This window comes from Labrus bergylta, chromosome 10, assembly GCF_963930695.1.
Source record: "Labrus bergylta chromosome 10, fLabBer1.1, whole genome shotgun sequence".
NCBI classification, from domain to species: domain Eukaryota; kingdom Metazoa; phylum Chordata; class Actinopteri; order Labriformes; family Labridae; genus Labrus; species Labrus bergylta.
The window spans coordinates 21,091,954-21,106,889 of NC_089204.1; the positions used below are offsets into that span (position 1 = coordinate 21,091,954).

General features: G+C 38.7%; 1 protein-coding gene across 1 annotated transcript in view; it reads left to right on the plus strand.

Annotated features, from left to right (window-relative positions):
* Positions 1 to 14,936, plus strand: part of LOC109981935 (VPS10 domain-containing receptor SorCS1) — a 59,244-nt gene that overhangs the window by 19,083 nt on the left and 25,225 nt on the right. The window contains exons 2-9 of the mRNA XM_020630928.2: positions 2,132 to 2,199; positions 4,676 to 4,775; positions 4,990 to 5,148; positions 6,544 to 6,617; positions 12,211 to 12,275; positions 12,721 to 12,839; positions 13,167 to 13,256; positions 14,098 to 14,277. Coding sequence (XP_020486584.2) covers positions 2,132 to 2,199; positions 4,676 to 4,775; positions 4,990 to 5,148; positions 6,544 to 6,617; positions 12,211 to 12,275; positions 12,721 to 12,839; positions 13,167 to 13,256; positions 14,098 to 14,277 — 855 coding nt within the window. The remainder of the gene's footprint in view (positions 1 to 2,131; positions 2,200 to 4,675; positions 4,776 to 4,989; positions 5,149 to 6,543; positions 6,618 to 12,210; positions 12,276 to 12,720; positions 12,840 to 13,166; positions 13,257 to 14,097; positions 14,278 to 14,936) is intronic.

Sequence of the window (14,936 nt, forward strand, 5' to 3'; positions counted from 1 at the left end):
TATTAATTCCCTGTTACTGTTTTTTCTGTGTTTTATATCACCTGATTAAAATTTCTTTTGGTTTTGGCCTTTATATTCTGAAGAAAAAAAATAAAAATAAATTAAAGGTCACATATTATTCTCCTTTTCAATAAGTTTAAATAAGTCTCAGAGCTCCCCCCAAAAAATGCCTGTGAAGTTTTTTTTTTTTACCACAAATCCACTCTGATACTGTATTTGATCATGCCTATAAACCCCCTCAGGCCTGCCTGCTGTTTCTGCTTCTATAGCTTTAATTGCATTTTGAGCAGTGTCTGACCACGCCCCTCTAGAAGGGCTTGGGTGGCTTAGGCTTTCTTGAACCGTGCCCTAATGTTAACGTTGAGAAGGCAGACTCAGGGCGGAACAAACACCGAGCTGTGGGAGTGTCACCCACCTGGTGGGAGGGGATACTTCCCTTTGTGATGTCACAGAGGGCAAATCTCCAAACGGCCTGTTTGAGCACACATTTTCTGAAAAATGAAGCAGGAAATAAACAGAGAGGATGGAATTTTCTCACAACAGGCTAGTGAAACATATATATTAGTGTTTAATAAACGTTGCATAATATGCCACCTTTAAAGACTTCACCTTAAGCCTTGAGAAATAGGATTTAGTTTTTTATAGACTGATTTATTAATTGCAAAACCCACATTAGTTGCAGCCCTAGTGTATAACCTGAATTGGATAAAATGTTCAAACGGAGAGGATTATAGGTTCACTAGTATGTATTGGGAAAAATGACAGGATTTAAATGGATTTTACTTTCTTTGTTGATTCTGTTTAATCAAGCATAACTCACCTTTCTCAATTTTGAGAATGAGACAGTAAGTTTCCTATTTTCATTTAAAGACCTGCATTCTTATGTAGACTTACAGATATATGTGTTTTCTTAAGTATGTCCTCACACACTGATTGACTGATTGACTCAGAAAGTCCTTGGATTCTTTTGTGTTCAAAATTGTTTTCACAGCTAAGCGCGAGTGTCGACTGTACATAAGTGACGTTGGAGAGCCTTGGTGTGTGCACAGCTTGTGTCTGCTGCTGTTTTGTTTCACTCAAGCAATTACAGTCAAAAGAGGGCGGTCCCCTTTTATCCAGCCAAGATGACAAGGTCTTACTTGTTTAATTTTTTCGTGGAAGCTATTCAGGATTTTCTATGAACTGAGGAAGCAAGGTTTTTTAAAGTTCACATTTCTTGTTTACATGATGGAGCTCCTACTTGTTAGAGGACATGTTTCCCCAAACACTCATAACACTTGATAATTAGAAGATAGCTGAACAGGATGCCAAGAAAGGCTTCCCAGGAGAGCAATTTGATCTGCAGATTTTACGATTGCACCATGCAGGCATTTGGTGTAAAAGGGTGAAGGGCACAAATGAACAATGCTGTTTGTGTAAAGGAACGATAAGGTTAGCAATATGGCATCGATCGTTTGAGAAAAACACATTCATTAAGAGGATAGTTTATACCAAAAATGTTGCAAAATGTCATCAAACAACTTAAATGTATGTACACATCCATGACTGCATGCATCACCAACAGGCTTCACAAACATGCAGGCATTTATTTAGCTTCTGGCATTCGCTGAGAAAAACACTTTCCCTATATATACAAAAGTCAACAGTGAGTCATTTATTGATATCTACTATAATTTACGAGACATCTTGAAATCTACTGCTTTTTTACATGGATGAAGTAAAGCCCCGTGTATTGTAAACCACACACAACTACAACACTTGTTTACGATCCTCTTCAAAGAAAAGATGTCCCTGATATTTACGACGTCTGTCTCTATGAGCCTGAAAAGGATTTTAGTGTCGACTTATTTATTCATATAGTCATAGCTTACCAGTGGTAGAGTTTGCCAGTGGTCCACGGGGTGTTAAAAAGTGTTCTAGCATGCATATGTGATCAGTTTATCCTCAGAGAGTATGTACAAGGTTTACAGTGTTTTTAAAATACAGGGCCAGTGATGACAGGTTTGTTTGGTTTCTATTAAAGGTGGAGCTGTCAGTGAGTTTGTTTCGGTCTGTGACGCTTTATGTGACACTTTCTAAAAACTGATGATGCACTCCTTTAAGGCTGGTTATGTGTTTGATCTGTTTTTAGGTGATCCTCATGTTGACAAAATTCTACGACTTCAACTCCGGCAGAGTAACAGAGAGTTCTCTATGGAGGTAAGATCCTCTGTCTGGTATCACTTTCTGCATGAAGCAAAACAGATATACACTATATAGAAAGTGACATTTGTATTGTATTGGCTTAACACAAATGTTGTGTTTAGAGTCATGGAATGGAAAAACACATAACACATTTGGCTTCCTGATGTTTCCAAATTGAACGTTCAAATTCTCACATGGTTAAGAATTTCTTTTACAGAAACTAACCTTAGAAAAAGGTCTGCTAAAAGAATGTCAAACACATCACTTTCTTTTAATGCTTTCTCTATCTTTATTTGGCGTTGGTACTTAGTAGCATTTCACATGCAGCACTTTGGTTGTCATGACAACATATTTTAAAACTTTGATGCAATTCTAGTAAAAATCAAGCAAAAGCATGGTAGCAAAATACAAGTGTTAGAAAACCATTATGGGTAATTTATTTGTTTGAATTACTGCTGGTGGCGCAGTGGTTAGTGTGCGCACTATGGAAGCTATAATCCTCCAAGCAAGTGGCCCAGGTTCAAATCCGACCTGTGGCTCCTTTCCCGCATGTCAATCCCCACTCTCTCTCTCCCTGATTTCCGCCACTATCCACTGTCCTATCTCTCCATTAAAGGCCCAAAATGCCCAAGAATAAATCTTTAATTACAGAAGAAATGGAGGCAAACTCCTTCACAGGCTGTTCACGTTGTAGAGATCGGAGCGCTCACACTAGTCAAACAAACTGGATTTAGGGGTGAACTCAAAATAAGTATGCTTGGATTCTAGTGATTTCAGTTTTATAACAGTTTATGCATTAGATTTCTAACAGTAGGATGAACCTCTGTGCTTTGTAACAAACAGAAGTAACATAAAAACAGTTGGAAGGATAACAGAGAAGTTTGAAATGCTTTTTTTTTGACTGGCTTTTGAAAGAAAATAAAAGCATGTTATATTCCTTTTGATCATTGTCTTATTTTGTTTTTATAAATATTTAATGAAATGCTTAATGTGTAAACACACCTGAATCAAAAGCTCCCTTTGGCTTTCCAGTTCTTAAACTAAGCTCAATGTTTGCTTTTCAGATCTGCGACTCTGTAATTTAGTTCATTCGTACCGTTCTCATCGTTAATTTTCTGTCCAAACAAACACAATATATCTTACTCGTTCAGCCAAGAACAAAAGACAGACGGAGTTAGCACCAAAGTGGGGAACATAGTGGAGCATTTAGCAGCTTAAAAGTCAAATATTTCCCTCAGGATTTGGTGGTGATTACAAACACAGCAAAAGGGAGAGTGAAAGTTGGACCAACATTTACCAGAGACTTGAAATGAATGAGAATGTGCTTCTATGTCTGCTGGATGTGTAAATGAGCAACTGTTTGCTAACAAGTTTGTGATAGAAATTAAAAGGTGAAACTTTTTGCCGCGGCCTCCAAGTGGCGGAAAAAAAAGTCAAACAGATTTAACTTAAAATAGGAAAGGAAAAAATATCTCAGTAAAAGAAGGTTGACTAAGAAAATACTGTTAATATTATTATAACTGATACAGCACTACAATGATCCTTCCTTCAGTACACAAGTGTTACAGAATAGTAATGAGTTGTAACGTGTGAAAAGGAAATAACCTGTTCAAGAGCATGAATCCACATGTGGTTAAGTCTAATTTATTTTATTTTATTTTACATACCTTATTAATCCCTCAGGGAGGATCTTGTTCTACACTCTGTTATTGAGAGACATGCTTCTCACACACATATAGACCCGAAGTACATACATGCACAAACAGGACCTGTGGACATGCATTAGTGGATAGATGTCAGAGTGGGGCTGCTACACACTGCTACGCAGGGAGCACCCTAAGGCTGTGGGTTCAGTGCCTTGCTCAAGGGCACCTCAGCAGTACACCGGAAGTGACCTGGCAACTCTCCAGCTACCAGGCCAACTTCAATATTTTGGTCCGCACCTCGACTTGAATTAGCAACCCTCCAGTTCCCAACCCAACTCCCAACAGACTGAACTAATGCTGTCCCCATAGTGAAGTGTCGCCTGGCAACTGGGATGAATTTGGGCGATGAGGAGTGACATCCGAAAATCAACCCAACAAAGCAGTGCCACTTTATGAAGACAACCATTAGCAAAAGTTTATTTTCAGCCAACGGGCAAATGTGTCCTGAAATCCTCCGTTGTGTAAAAGACAAGAAAATCAGAAAGATTAAATTTGGGTTTTTTACCCGAAAGCATTATTAATAATAATAATAATAATAATAAGAAGAAGAATGATAATATGTCTGTTCTTTGCCTTGCATGCCACACAGGATGTTATTGTTTATTTTTATAATTAAAAAAATCTCCATTCATCTAGCAAATTGCTTCATGACTTCTGCTGTTGCAATTTTCTGCTTGCCTGATATGCTTAATGATACCATCAGCATCTTAACTAGTAGGTGTTGCTCCATTCTCCTTTGCTCTCCACCACAACCTTTTAAGTGTATCCTCTTAATTGAATTTTAGGTCAACTGATTATGGGACCACATATGAGAAGCTAAATGAGAGAGTCGGGCTGAAAACCATCCTGAGCTACTTGTACGTGAGTCCCAACAACAAGAGGAAGGTAAGCTTCTAAATGCATGAGAAATCCAGCCTTTATTGTATAAATTATGACCAGCGTGCAGCAGACTTATTATCATTTTCACTACATAGCGAGCTCTGCTGAAGCTCGCACTGTGCATCTATGCCGAGTAGCAGGATCGCTCTTAAACCCTGTGGAATGGATGCTGTCAAGGTGGGCCGCTGATACCCCAGTCTCTTTTCTTTTCTCGTCTCAGATCATGCTGCTTACGGACCCGGAGGTGGAGAGCAGCCTGCTCATTAGCCTTGACGAGGGGGCGTCCTATCAGAAACACAGCTTAGCCTTTGATATCCTCAGCCTGCTTTTTCACCCTGAGCAGGAGGACTGGATTCTGGCTTACAGCCACGACCAAAAGGTAACTTGTAGCTTGTCAGATGGCATGAAGTAGATGGAATAACACCTGAAAAACATGGAGGGTAAGGAGCTTTGCAAATGGCTTTCATGCTGCTTGACATTTTGTTGCTCTCTCGATTTGATTTCACAAGCCTGTTGGGTCATCAGAAAATTCACTTCTTTATAAAACAATAACAAAAAAGATAGATTGTTTTTTCTATCAGAAAGTATTCCTTTTTATCAATCCAGCTGGCAAACCAAGGCTCAAACACACACAGCTGCCCACCTGCTCCCCTTAAAAAGGCATGAGGTCTGCTTGTAGGCTTTTACTTTGCAAGGATTTGTCCTAGACAGCACAGGGGGAAAGTTAACAAGGAAGACACGCCCAAGCAATTCACCAGCTCACACACACACACACGCACACACACACAACTGCAAGCATAAACACACACACACACACACACACACCATTACTCTGTGTGAGAACCCTGCTGTCTGCTTTACTCAGCACCACAGACATCAAACTCGGCCTCCCCAGCCCTGTGCTATTGGAGGACTTGATTTTCAGAGAAACACAGTGAAGGTCTGAGAAGTGAGATAAATGGTGCAGGGAGGAAGATGAAAGCTTATTTTAGGGCCATCTAAAGGTCAAAATGAAGATGCTCTTGATAAATTTGGCTTCAGGTCATTCCGTACGTTTTTTTGTAAAGCTAAATTTCATCAGTTTGTCTGTGGTTTCATAAAAGCTGAAATTAATCTTGGTTTCATTTTGCATTTATCGATTGACTGCCATGTCTTTTAAAAGTTTAAAGCTCTCTGATAAGTAAAAATGATGCTGCTTATCCTCGTAAAGCTCCGAGCTTTAGATGCCCACTGCTCGATGATGGCAAGACGACAGGCTTTGTAAAAGCTCAGACGAAAGTCTGACTTTGCAGTAAAAAGGAGACTAATGGATTTATGGAAAGGGAAGAAGATTACCATGACAATAAAACAAGTGATTTGAAAAATAACAATCAGAGATCTTACGGAGATGTTGAAGGAGACCCTTTGATTTAAAGATAAAGACAGGTTTGCCATCTCTCATTCCTTCCTTTTTTTTTTGGCATCAGCATTAATTCACTTTTTTCTTTATTTCCTTTTTCTATATTAAAAAGCTGCCTTCAGAGTATGGCTCAGATTTTACAGGAACTGACAGATTTTCTCATCACTGAGGCATTTTCATATGAAGTATGAGCTCAGCGGTGCAGTATTCAAAACAACATCACCATATTGATGCCACAAAGTCTACAAATGTGACAGCTGCTTGATAATACAGTTGGACATAAATCAGGGAATAACTCTCTCCGATATTCTGACTCGGAAACATATTTCTTGTACTGTACCTCATTTGCCTAATGCATTCCTCTTATTTTTGCAGCTCTATGTCTCTGTAGAATTTGGGAGAAGATGGCAACTTGTGCATGACAGCGTTGTCCCCAACAGATTCTACTGGTGAGTTCAACTATCAGTCTTCTGCAGAGCTTTCGCCTTTCTACGAGAGAAAAATGCTGCAATGTTGCAGCATATTTTGACATGCTCAAAAAAACAGTATGAATAATAGACAGGCACGGAACAATTCTACATTAATAAATTAATATGTATGCATTTTTAGCTTTCTGTTTACAGCAGTAGTACAGAAGGGAAATCTCGGTAAATATTTACAAGTCTTATAAAAAGCAATAGATAGTAGCATGAATAAGAAGTTCACAGACTCAAACTGCATTCATATTTTCTGTTCCTCAGATCTCACTTGATTATTTACAGTGAAAGAAAAAAATGAGTCTGGAATCACATTTGTTTTTGCAGCCTGTGGAAGAAGGACCTGAAGGTCACACATTATGCAAAACACACTTTACCATGTTTTTCAAACAATAATTTGTGCCCAATTATGAGAAAAGTCCATCCTTTTCATCTTTCACCTGCTCCACTTTTCATAACACGTGTGGTCAAACTGGCCGTTTCGGGATTGTGACATCACAAAGGGCAGTAACCCCTTCCCGAGGTGGGTGACACTCCCACAGCCAGGTGTCTGGTCTGACCTCTGTGTCTGCCTTCTCACCATAAACAATAGGGCATGGAGGGAGAAAGCTCTTCCAGAGAGGCATGGTCGGACACGGCTCATTTAATTTAAAGCTACAGACACAGAAACAGCCTGTTCAGATCAGGGCTGAATCAGAGGGGTTTATAGGCACGATCAAATACAGGATCATAGTGGATTTAGAACAAGAAACTTTACAGGCATACTTTGGGGAGCTCTGAGACTTATTGAAAGTTGTTGTAAAGGAGAGTAGTTTCTGACCTTTAAATATTTGACTTAAAAGCACAATTACAACAATGAAATAAATGCTTGATTTTCAAGATTAAGCCCTATTTGAATGTTAACTCCTAAACTTGCTGTAATATTATATAATGATAGAAAAAAGTAACAAAACATTAGACATTCTGCAACTTATGACTGATATATTATCATACATAATGTTAATAGTGGTGGATTTGAATGCATTAGTTCATATAGAACTTTACTGTTTTATTGATGATTATTCTACAGCTAGTTTGAACAACTTCATTCTGTTTATTGAGCTGTATTTGGTCCAGTTGTTCCTAACCTACTTTATCAAGTTCTTGAAATCAAAGCCTTATCTTTAAAAGTAATCTTTAACGACAGCATATAAATATAATGGTGCAAAATGGGCAATCATTTGCCCTGAAATTCAGAGGAGTAGAAGTGTAAAGAAGCACAAAATGGATTAACCTTGGACAGTAATACTACCTCAAAATTAAAGTACAGTAGAACCAATGAGTATCGTTTTTTAGTTACCTTGAAACACTGATTGCAGTAAAGTTTGTAACAGAGAGTCTGTGGTCAGGAGCTCCAGCATAGGAGTTTAATAACTGAAAGCACAATGAGACCTTTATTTAATGATCTAAGAGACCTGGCCGGTTTATAGTTAAAATGCTTTTATTTGATCAGGATATTTACTGTAAAAAGCACAGAGACTTCTTCAGGTTGTTGACATGTAAAGAAACAGTGAGAGGTGGGGTCCATTTATATCGTTCGGTAGCCTGGAGGCTGAATTGCTCCAGCATTTTTATATTCAGTGGTCAAACCGATTGGTGGTTTTTTTTCGGGTTGTAAATGTTTTTACGATAGATCCTCTGATTTTAAAAAAACATTTAAATTGAATCATGGTCTCTAGCGAGATTGCCTGAAGATCTATTACAAATCTAATGTTATTCAAATATTATCTATCTGCTTCTATTAATTATGTATGATACCTGATGTGTTTTACTCAGGATAAAGGCTGTTCTCTCTCTGTCAGTGTTTCACTGATATTAGCTGTTGGATGATAGTTCAGGGACTACGGCCCAGGATCAAATTAATTTATAGTTGTTTTATAGTTGTTGGCTACAGAATCTCTCTCACAAATCATAAGAAGGAAAATTGCAGAAGCACACAAAGGAAGTGTGAGTGCAGCTTTTGCTTCAGACTTGGAAATAAAATGAAACATATTAACACCATTATCACAGTAAATAAAAATCATTTTCAAAATGAGTTGATGGCTCATTCGATTTTTGACAAAACAAAGCACAAAGGCTCTCTCTTGTTAAATGAGGCTGGGTTTTGAGTTTTACTCTCAAAGGGGGATGTGGGTGTATGACACTTCTTCTTTTTTTTACGGTAGAGGAGTACCCTTTAGTTTTCTCCATGGGCACTGTCATCCCCCCTCATGTAACTGTGATAAACTTTGGGCTATCAGCGCCACAGATTGCAAGCTAGGAACATCTGCAAACCCACAACAGCTGCAGGAAGTGAATCCACACTTCATTACATTGTTTATAGTGTCATGCACACACATATTGCCAGCCTGTGTGGACTCATAAGACTCCACAAATGTAATTGAAACATTCGTCAGACAAAACCTCTAACAGTAATGGCAAAATATGCAAACAATAAAAAAGTCCAGCTTTGCATTATCCTCCATCTCGAAAAAAACAAAACAGAAATGGAGGTGAACAAAAAGGTGTTTTCTCCCAGAGTCACCTTATTCACACATCAAACAAAGGCTTTTTCTCTGCAGGAAAACAATTAAATCTGTTTCTGTGGATAATTGACATGCACCCGAGCTTCACTCTGCACAAATAGACCTTCAGTTTTTCACATATTAGATGATTTTTTTTCTCTGCTTCACATACAGCTCCACACTGTGGGTCTTTTTCATTAGAGAGGGTTTGTCTTTAATTTAGGTTTGTACCAGACTTCAACAGACCATCTTTACTTATACATCAGGGACAATTTGCACAGCACAACATCAATTTTACACTACAACCTGTTCTGAAAAATTAAATATAAAGTAATCATATTTAATACATATTTCCCCAAACTAATCCAATGTTCAAGCCAAATTTACCAAGTTAGAGATCTTTGTGGCGAGCTGTGTTCCAGGCATGTTCAAAAGTAAAGTATATAGGCCTATGGATAATTAGAATTTCTGCAGTAGTTTTTATATGAATGCATACCATACATTTGTAGTCCTTATTCACTGTTTGGGAGTCAGTCTGCTAAATAAGGACATTCTGTTTTGGCACCATGCTGCAGTGTCTGGCATCATCCAGGGTGTTAAACGATGATCAATCAAAACCCAAATTTTTGATGTTCAAATACGTTTTTTCTCTCTGTCTGAGGAAATAAGTCGACCACAAGTCAAACATGCCAGGTTGAAAAAACTCCCGACATCGTCAGGGATTGGCTTCGAAATAAATACTTTCATCTCACCATTTGATGCTCATCTTATCTGAGGAAATCTGACAAACATGATTTACAAATACATGTAAACATGCGCCCTAGCTCGTCAGAAATAGGGTAAGTTATGTGAAGAACACGGTGTTACAGTGCGGCCGTTTATTTAAGGGCGAGGGCCGCTGTTCACTGATAGAATTGGATGAAGTATTTGACAGAAAGTCCATTAAAAGAGATGGAGCTGTGAGGCAATTACAGAGTGCTGAGGGAAGCAGGACGGGGGCTTTCTATATTATAGTTCAGACACAGTATGGAAAATGAGAAAAAACCCATCTTCAGTCACAACAGCTGCCATTAATACAACAAGTGGTCACTCCTGTCGCCCCGCGCTTAAACACTATCTTGAAGAATCTCTGCTGAAAGTGAGTGAAATGGCTAAGTACACCTTAGCCATAAAGTGCAGTTCAGGTCAAATGTCCGTCACACCAGTGTTTTTAGATAAGCTTGCTCTATAATTGCTCCTCAGAGAACAATAAATGTCTTTTATTTCACTTGTCCCCGCACAAAGTCAAAATGACATTCAAAGCTAAATGTAACCAACTGTTTCCTCAATTTCCTTTTTTCACATTTTTTTTTAATTATTTACACAGCATCACTCAAATATGTCCAAACACCAGCAAATTAATTGTTAAAGCTTTTTGTTTTATGCCTTATTGAGCAACATAATGTTCGAAAATTAAATGAGAGTAAAAAAAAGACAATTATTTTTCCAACCAAATCTAACAGTCTTTGTTCAGGTACCGCATACTGCTAAATTAGTGGCTCCCAACCTGGGTTTTAAAAGCTAGTGTCCCCCCCAGTACAAAAAGAGGATAACTGTGTTAGACAAAAAATAACAAACCACTTTTCAGTAGAACCTTTTGCCCCCTTTTCCTTTATAAATAATGCATTCTACCCTTCAGGATTTAGTTGCACAGACTATCTATAAATCAATGTCTTGGTTTACATTCCTCTTTCCTGTAAATAACTCACTAGTTTGAAACTATCGTCTGAATCATGTTGTGTTCAAAGCCCCACTTAAAGAATGGTATAGCCTGTAAAAACCAATTTACATAAAGGAAAATAGCTGCCAAAAATTATTTTCAACCAGTTTAAATAAGTCTCAGAGGTACCCAAAACATGTATTTGAAGTCTCTTGTTAAAAATCCATCCCTGAACTGTATTTTATCATGCTTATAAACATCTCTAATTCAGCCCTGCTCAGAACAGGCTGTTTCTGTGTCTGTAGCTTTAAATGCAAATGAGCTGTGTTCAACCACGCCCCCTCTGGAAGGGTATGCGGCCTAGGCTTTCTCACAACGTGCCCTACCGTTAAAATGCAGATTCAGAGGGCAGAACAAACACCTAGCTGTGGCAGTGTCACCCACCAGGGGGAGGTATTCAATCACTACATGACGTCATATAGGGAAAATCTCCAATCGGCCTGTTTGAGCAAACATTTTCTGAAAAGCTGAGTCAGGCAAAAGACGGACAGGATGGATTTTTCTCATAATTGAGGGTTTTTAGACAAGCTAGGGACACATATTAGAGTTTGAAACACATAGGAAAGTACATTTTGCATAACTGTAATATGCTGATACTTTTAGCGCTCTGTTTGTAACCCGTTGCATCTACGTATTCATGTAGTTTACAAGAAGTTAAATTATGCTAATCTCAGTGATGCTATGTAGCTAGCTAGTCAGCGATAAGGTTTTGTTATTAAAGGTATAGTGTTCTGTTGTGAGTTAACATTTGAATTCTTCACAGGTTTATGTATTTTCTAAAGCAAATGTCAGAAACACTGTTTATCTAATCATCTTTAACTCACAAGTCTATCCTACATGACTAATATATATGAACAAGCCTTCATACAGTAAGCTCAACTTTCAAAGTTCAACTTTCTGTTAACTTCTGGATTTCAATACTCTGGATTGTGAACTGGATTGTGCATTCCCCTTTACACTTAAATGTGTACATTTCCACCTACATTTATATTGTAACTCTCACATTACAACCAGGCTGAGTCCTTTTGCAGGAAAAAAAATCATCTCTGCAACTTCTGCTTGCAAGTACAACTAGTGTTGTGGCTAGGCTCTGATAATGGCTAACAAGTAAGATGTCCCAGGAAGTCATAAACCAGAGAGGATGTTCCATTAACCTAATGTGGGAATATGTTCTTTTATTATTTAAGCACAAGATATCATTATTAATTGACATCTACCCTTCAGTAGAAAACGGATCTTTCTGACACATGTCCTGATGTTACAGGTCCAGACTGGGTTTAGACAAGGAGCAGGGTATGATCCACCTGGAGATCAGCGTCTCTGATGGACGTGAGTAGAAACAATTCAACCTCCTATTTAAAAGACTGGTGAGAGTTTCATCTTTTTGCTGTCCCTACTAAAAGCCACCTCCCCATTTGAATTGGCTTCATGGAGACTCTTCATATGATTAAGCTAATTCATTTTTTAAGGGCCAGGCTGCTACTTGGCAATGATCTTGGCCACAGTGCAGAGAGGAGGGTTCTTCCATAAGGCCTTGTGTGTTAATGCCCTGTCCCCGGGGAGGCTGCCTCATTTGGCTGATGCTAACGCACTGGGACAGCACTATCTACTTTATCTATTAGTGAGAATAAGAATTGGCCTCTAAAATGTTGCCTCTATGGCTCACTTAATACCATCAGCATAAGTGATGCTTAATCCTTGGTTTTGAGCTACAGAAGGTTGCTTGTTTTTCCCAATGCTGTATTTTTAGCACCCATCTCTTGTTTACCCACAGGGTCACAGTACATAACTTGTAAACTTCAGAATTGTTCTGATGGAAACAAGGGCAAGCCTTTCCCTGGATTTATCATCCCCGACTCCCTGGTGGTTCAGGATGAATACGTTTTCATCCAGGTGGGTTTTTATTGCAAGGTCTGGCTTCATTAAAAGACAATTAAAAGCCGTAAAACCGCTGCATCTTAATGTACAGTCATGTTTTGAGTTAACTAAAAGGGGCCATTATCCTGGGAAAGGATGGCAAGGAAGTGAAATGGCAGTGTCGTGTTTTAAACTAAAACTCTGTCATAATGCAAATCATACTAATTAGTGGCAAACTCTGAGTTTTGATGGCTGTTTTAATTGTTTAAAACATGCTGCCAGCAATCAGTGCACCCACTGAAGTCTATGAATATTTACCTGAATTGTAATGAGTTTCAAATTGCACTATTATGCATTTTCCAGGTGCCAATAGGTGGCCGCTCTGTCCATTATGTGTCCTATAAAAGAAACGCTTTCTACCCCATGAAGCTTCCCAAGTACACCCTGCCAAAGGTAAGATTGCTGCAGAGCGCACACTGTTTGGTGAGCACGAGCACATGCAGAGAAACAATCTGCAGAACGAGTGTAGTTTTCATTTCACTGTAACACACTCATACTTTTCAAACGATTTAAAGTAGGCTTGTTTTCAGTTAGTCATGATGTTTGCTGACAAATCCATTAAACTGTTTGCTCCGCGTTATTACCCTCCTGAAAACTGATTTGCTTATGCATAATTATATCTTCAGATCTTGTGTTTATTCAAGAGCCATGCTTAGTCTTTAATCAATTGCCCTCCCTTCTGTATCAACAGATACTTAATTGAAGAAAATAAATCTGGTGTTGCACAGTTTGTGTCCTCAGGAACTTTTTAGGAGCAGGAAAGTGCTTCTGTTCCAGTGTTTTGCACTGACTTTCATATATTAGAAGTGCAGCAGGGATGCTTAGTGGTTTGAGTGGCTGTGTCATGTCAACAGGAGCGATTTAGTGCAGACAGTGTTGTTTATTTCAGTCTATCCATCCATCCATCCATCCATCCATGCTTTCTGTCAAAGCTTCCTTGAGAAGGACACACACTACCTCTTCTCACATTGGATAAAGGGTTCTGTAAAATTAAATGGAGCCTGTCTTCATTTTTAGTGCATGGCATGAAACGCCTGAGGTCTAATCCCTGCTGATCCTGACTGAATCTTGTCAAGAAGTGACAAATCGCTAGCTCACTGCACAAGCTCTGTGGCCTCTATGGGCACACTTCCACCCTGTTTTATTAAGAGAACTCCTTTAAATCACATCTTTTTTGGCTACTAAGCTGTCTTCCCCACACAGAGACATCTACTGATACGTTTCCCGTGTTCAGGACTTGCAGATAATCAGCACAGACGATAACCAGGTGGTGGCAGCGATCCAGGACTGGCACCAGAACGACTCGTACAACCTGTACATGTCTGAGTCCAGAGGGCTGTTCTTCACGCTGATGCTGGAGGACGTTGTGAGCAGCGGGGGACCCGAGGGCAACATCATGATCGACCTCTATGAGGTGGGCAGTGACAGTCTTGTTGGCCTGGTGGTGTCAGCCTGTTACCCTTTTTTTAGTCAAGCACGCTGAACACACTGACATCACTGGTCTGGTTGTGTAACTGCTGCAGTTTATGTGACTTGATGGAATTTTTCATCTTCATAAATTTTTGCTAAGCTAGTTTATGTAAGAATTAACGCAGTTATACAAGCATTGGGATTTTCATATTTGCGATGTGCAGTCCTTTACAAATGCCTTCATATTCTGAATGTTTTAATCCTGCATGCAACTATTCAAACTTTATTTTACTTTCCTGAGTGCTGAAATTAGTGACTAAATGGATTCACCATTGAAAAAAAAAAAATTTTTTTTTTTTTTTTTTTTTTTTTTTTTGCAATCTAACAAACCAAACAGCCAAAAAATGTGCAAGGTCAAATTTGGCGATTTGCTGTTTTATGTCATTGCAAATTCTTGATCATAGAGTTTTAACTGCTGACAAAGATTTCCAAAAAGCAAGTCATTGTCTGCTCAATATTACTTGGAAATGTAATTCCCCAGAACCCAAGGCGATGTTAGAGAGGTTATTCCCTTTTCGAGGATGTTAAAATAAGGACGAGTAAAACCATCCCTCATTAAGTAGCTGTAAGTAACTTTCAGGAATGTGTGCTTGATCAATAAAA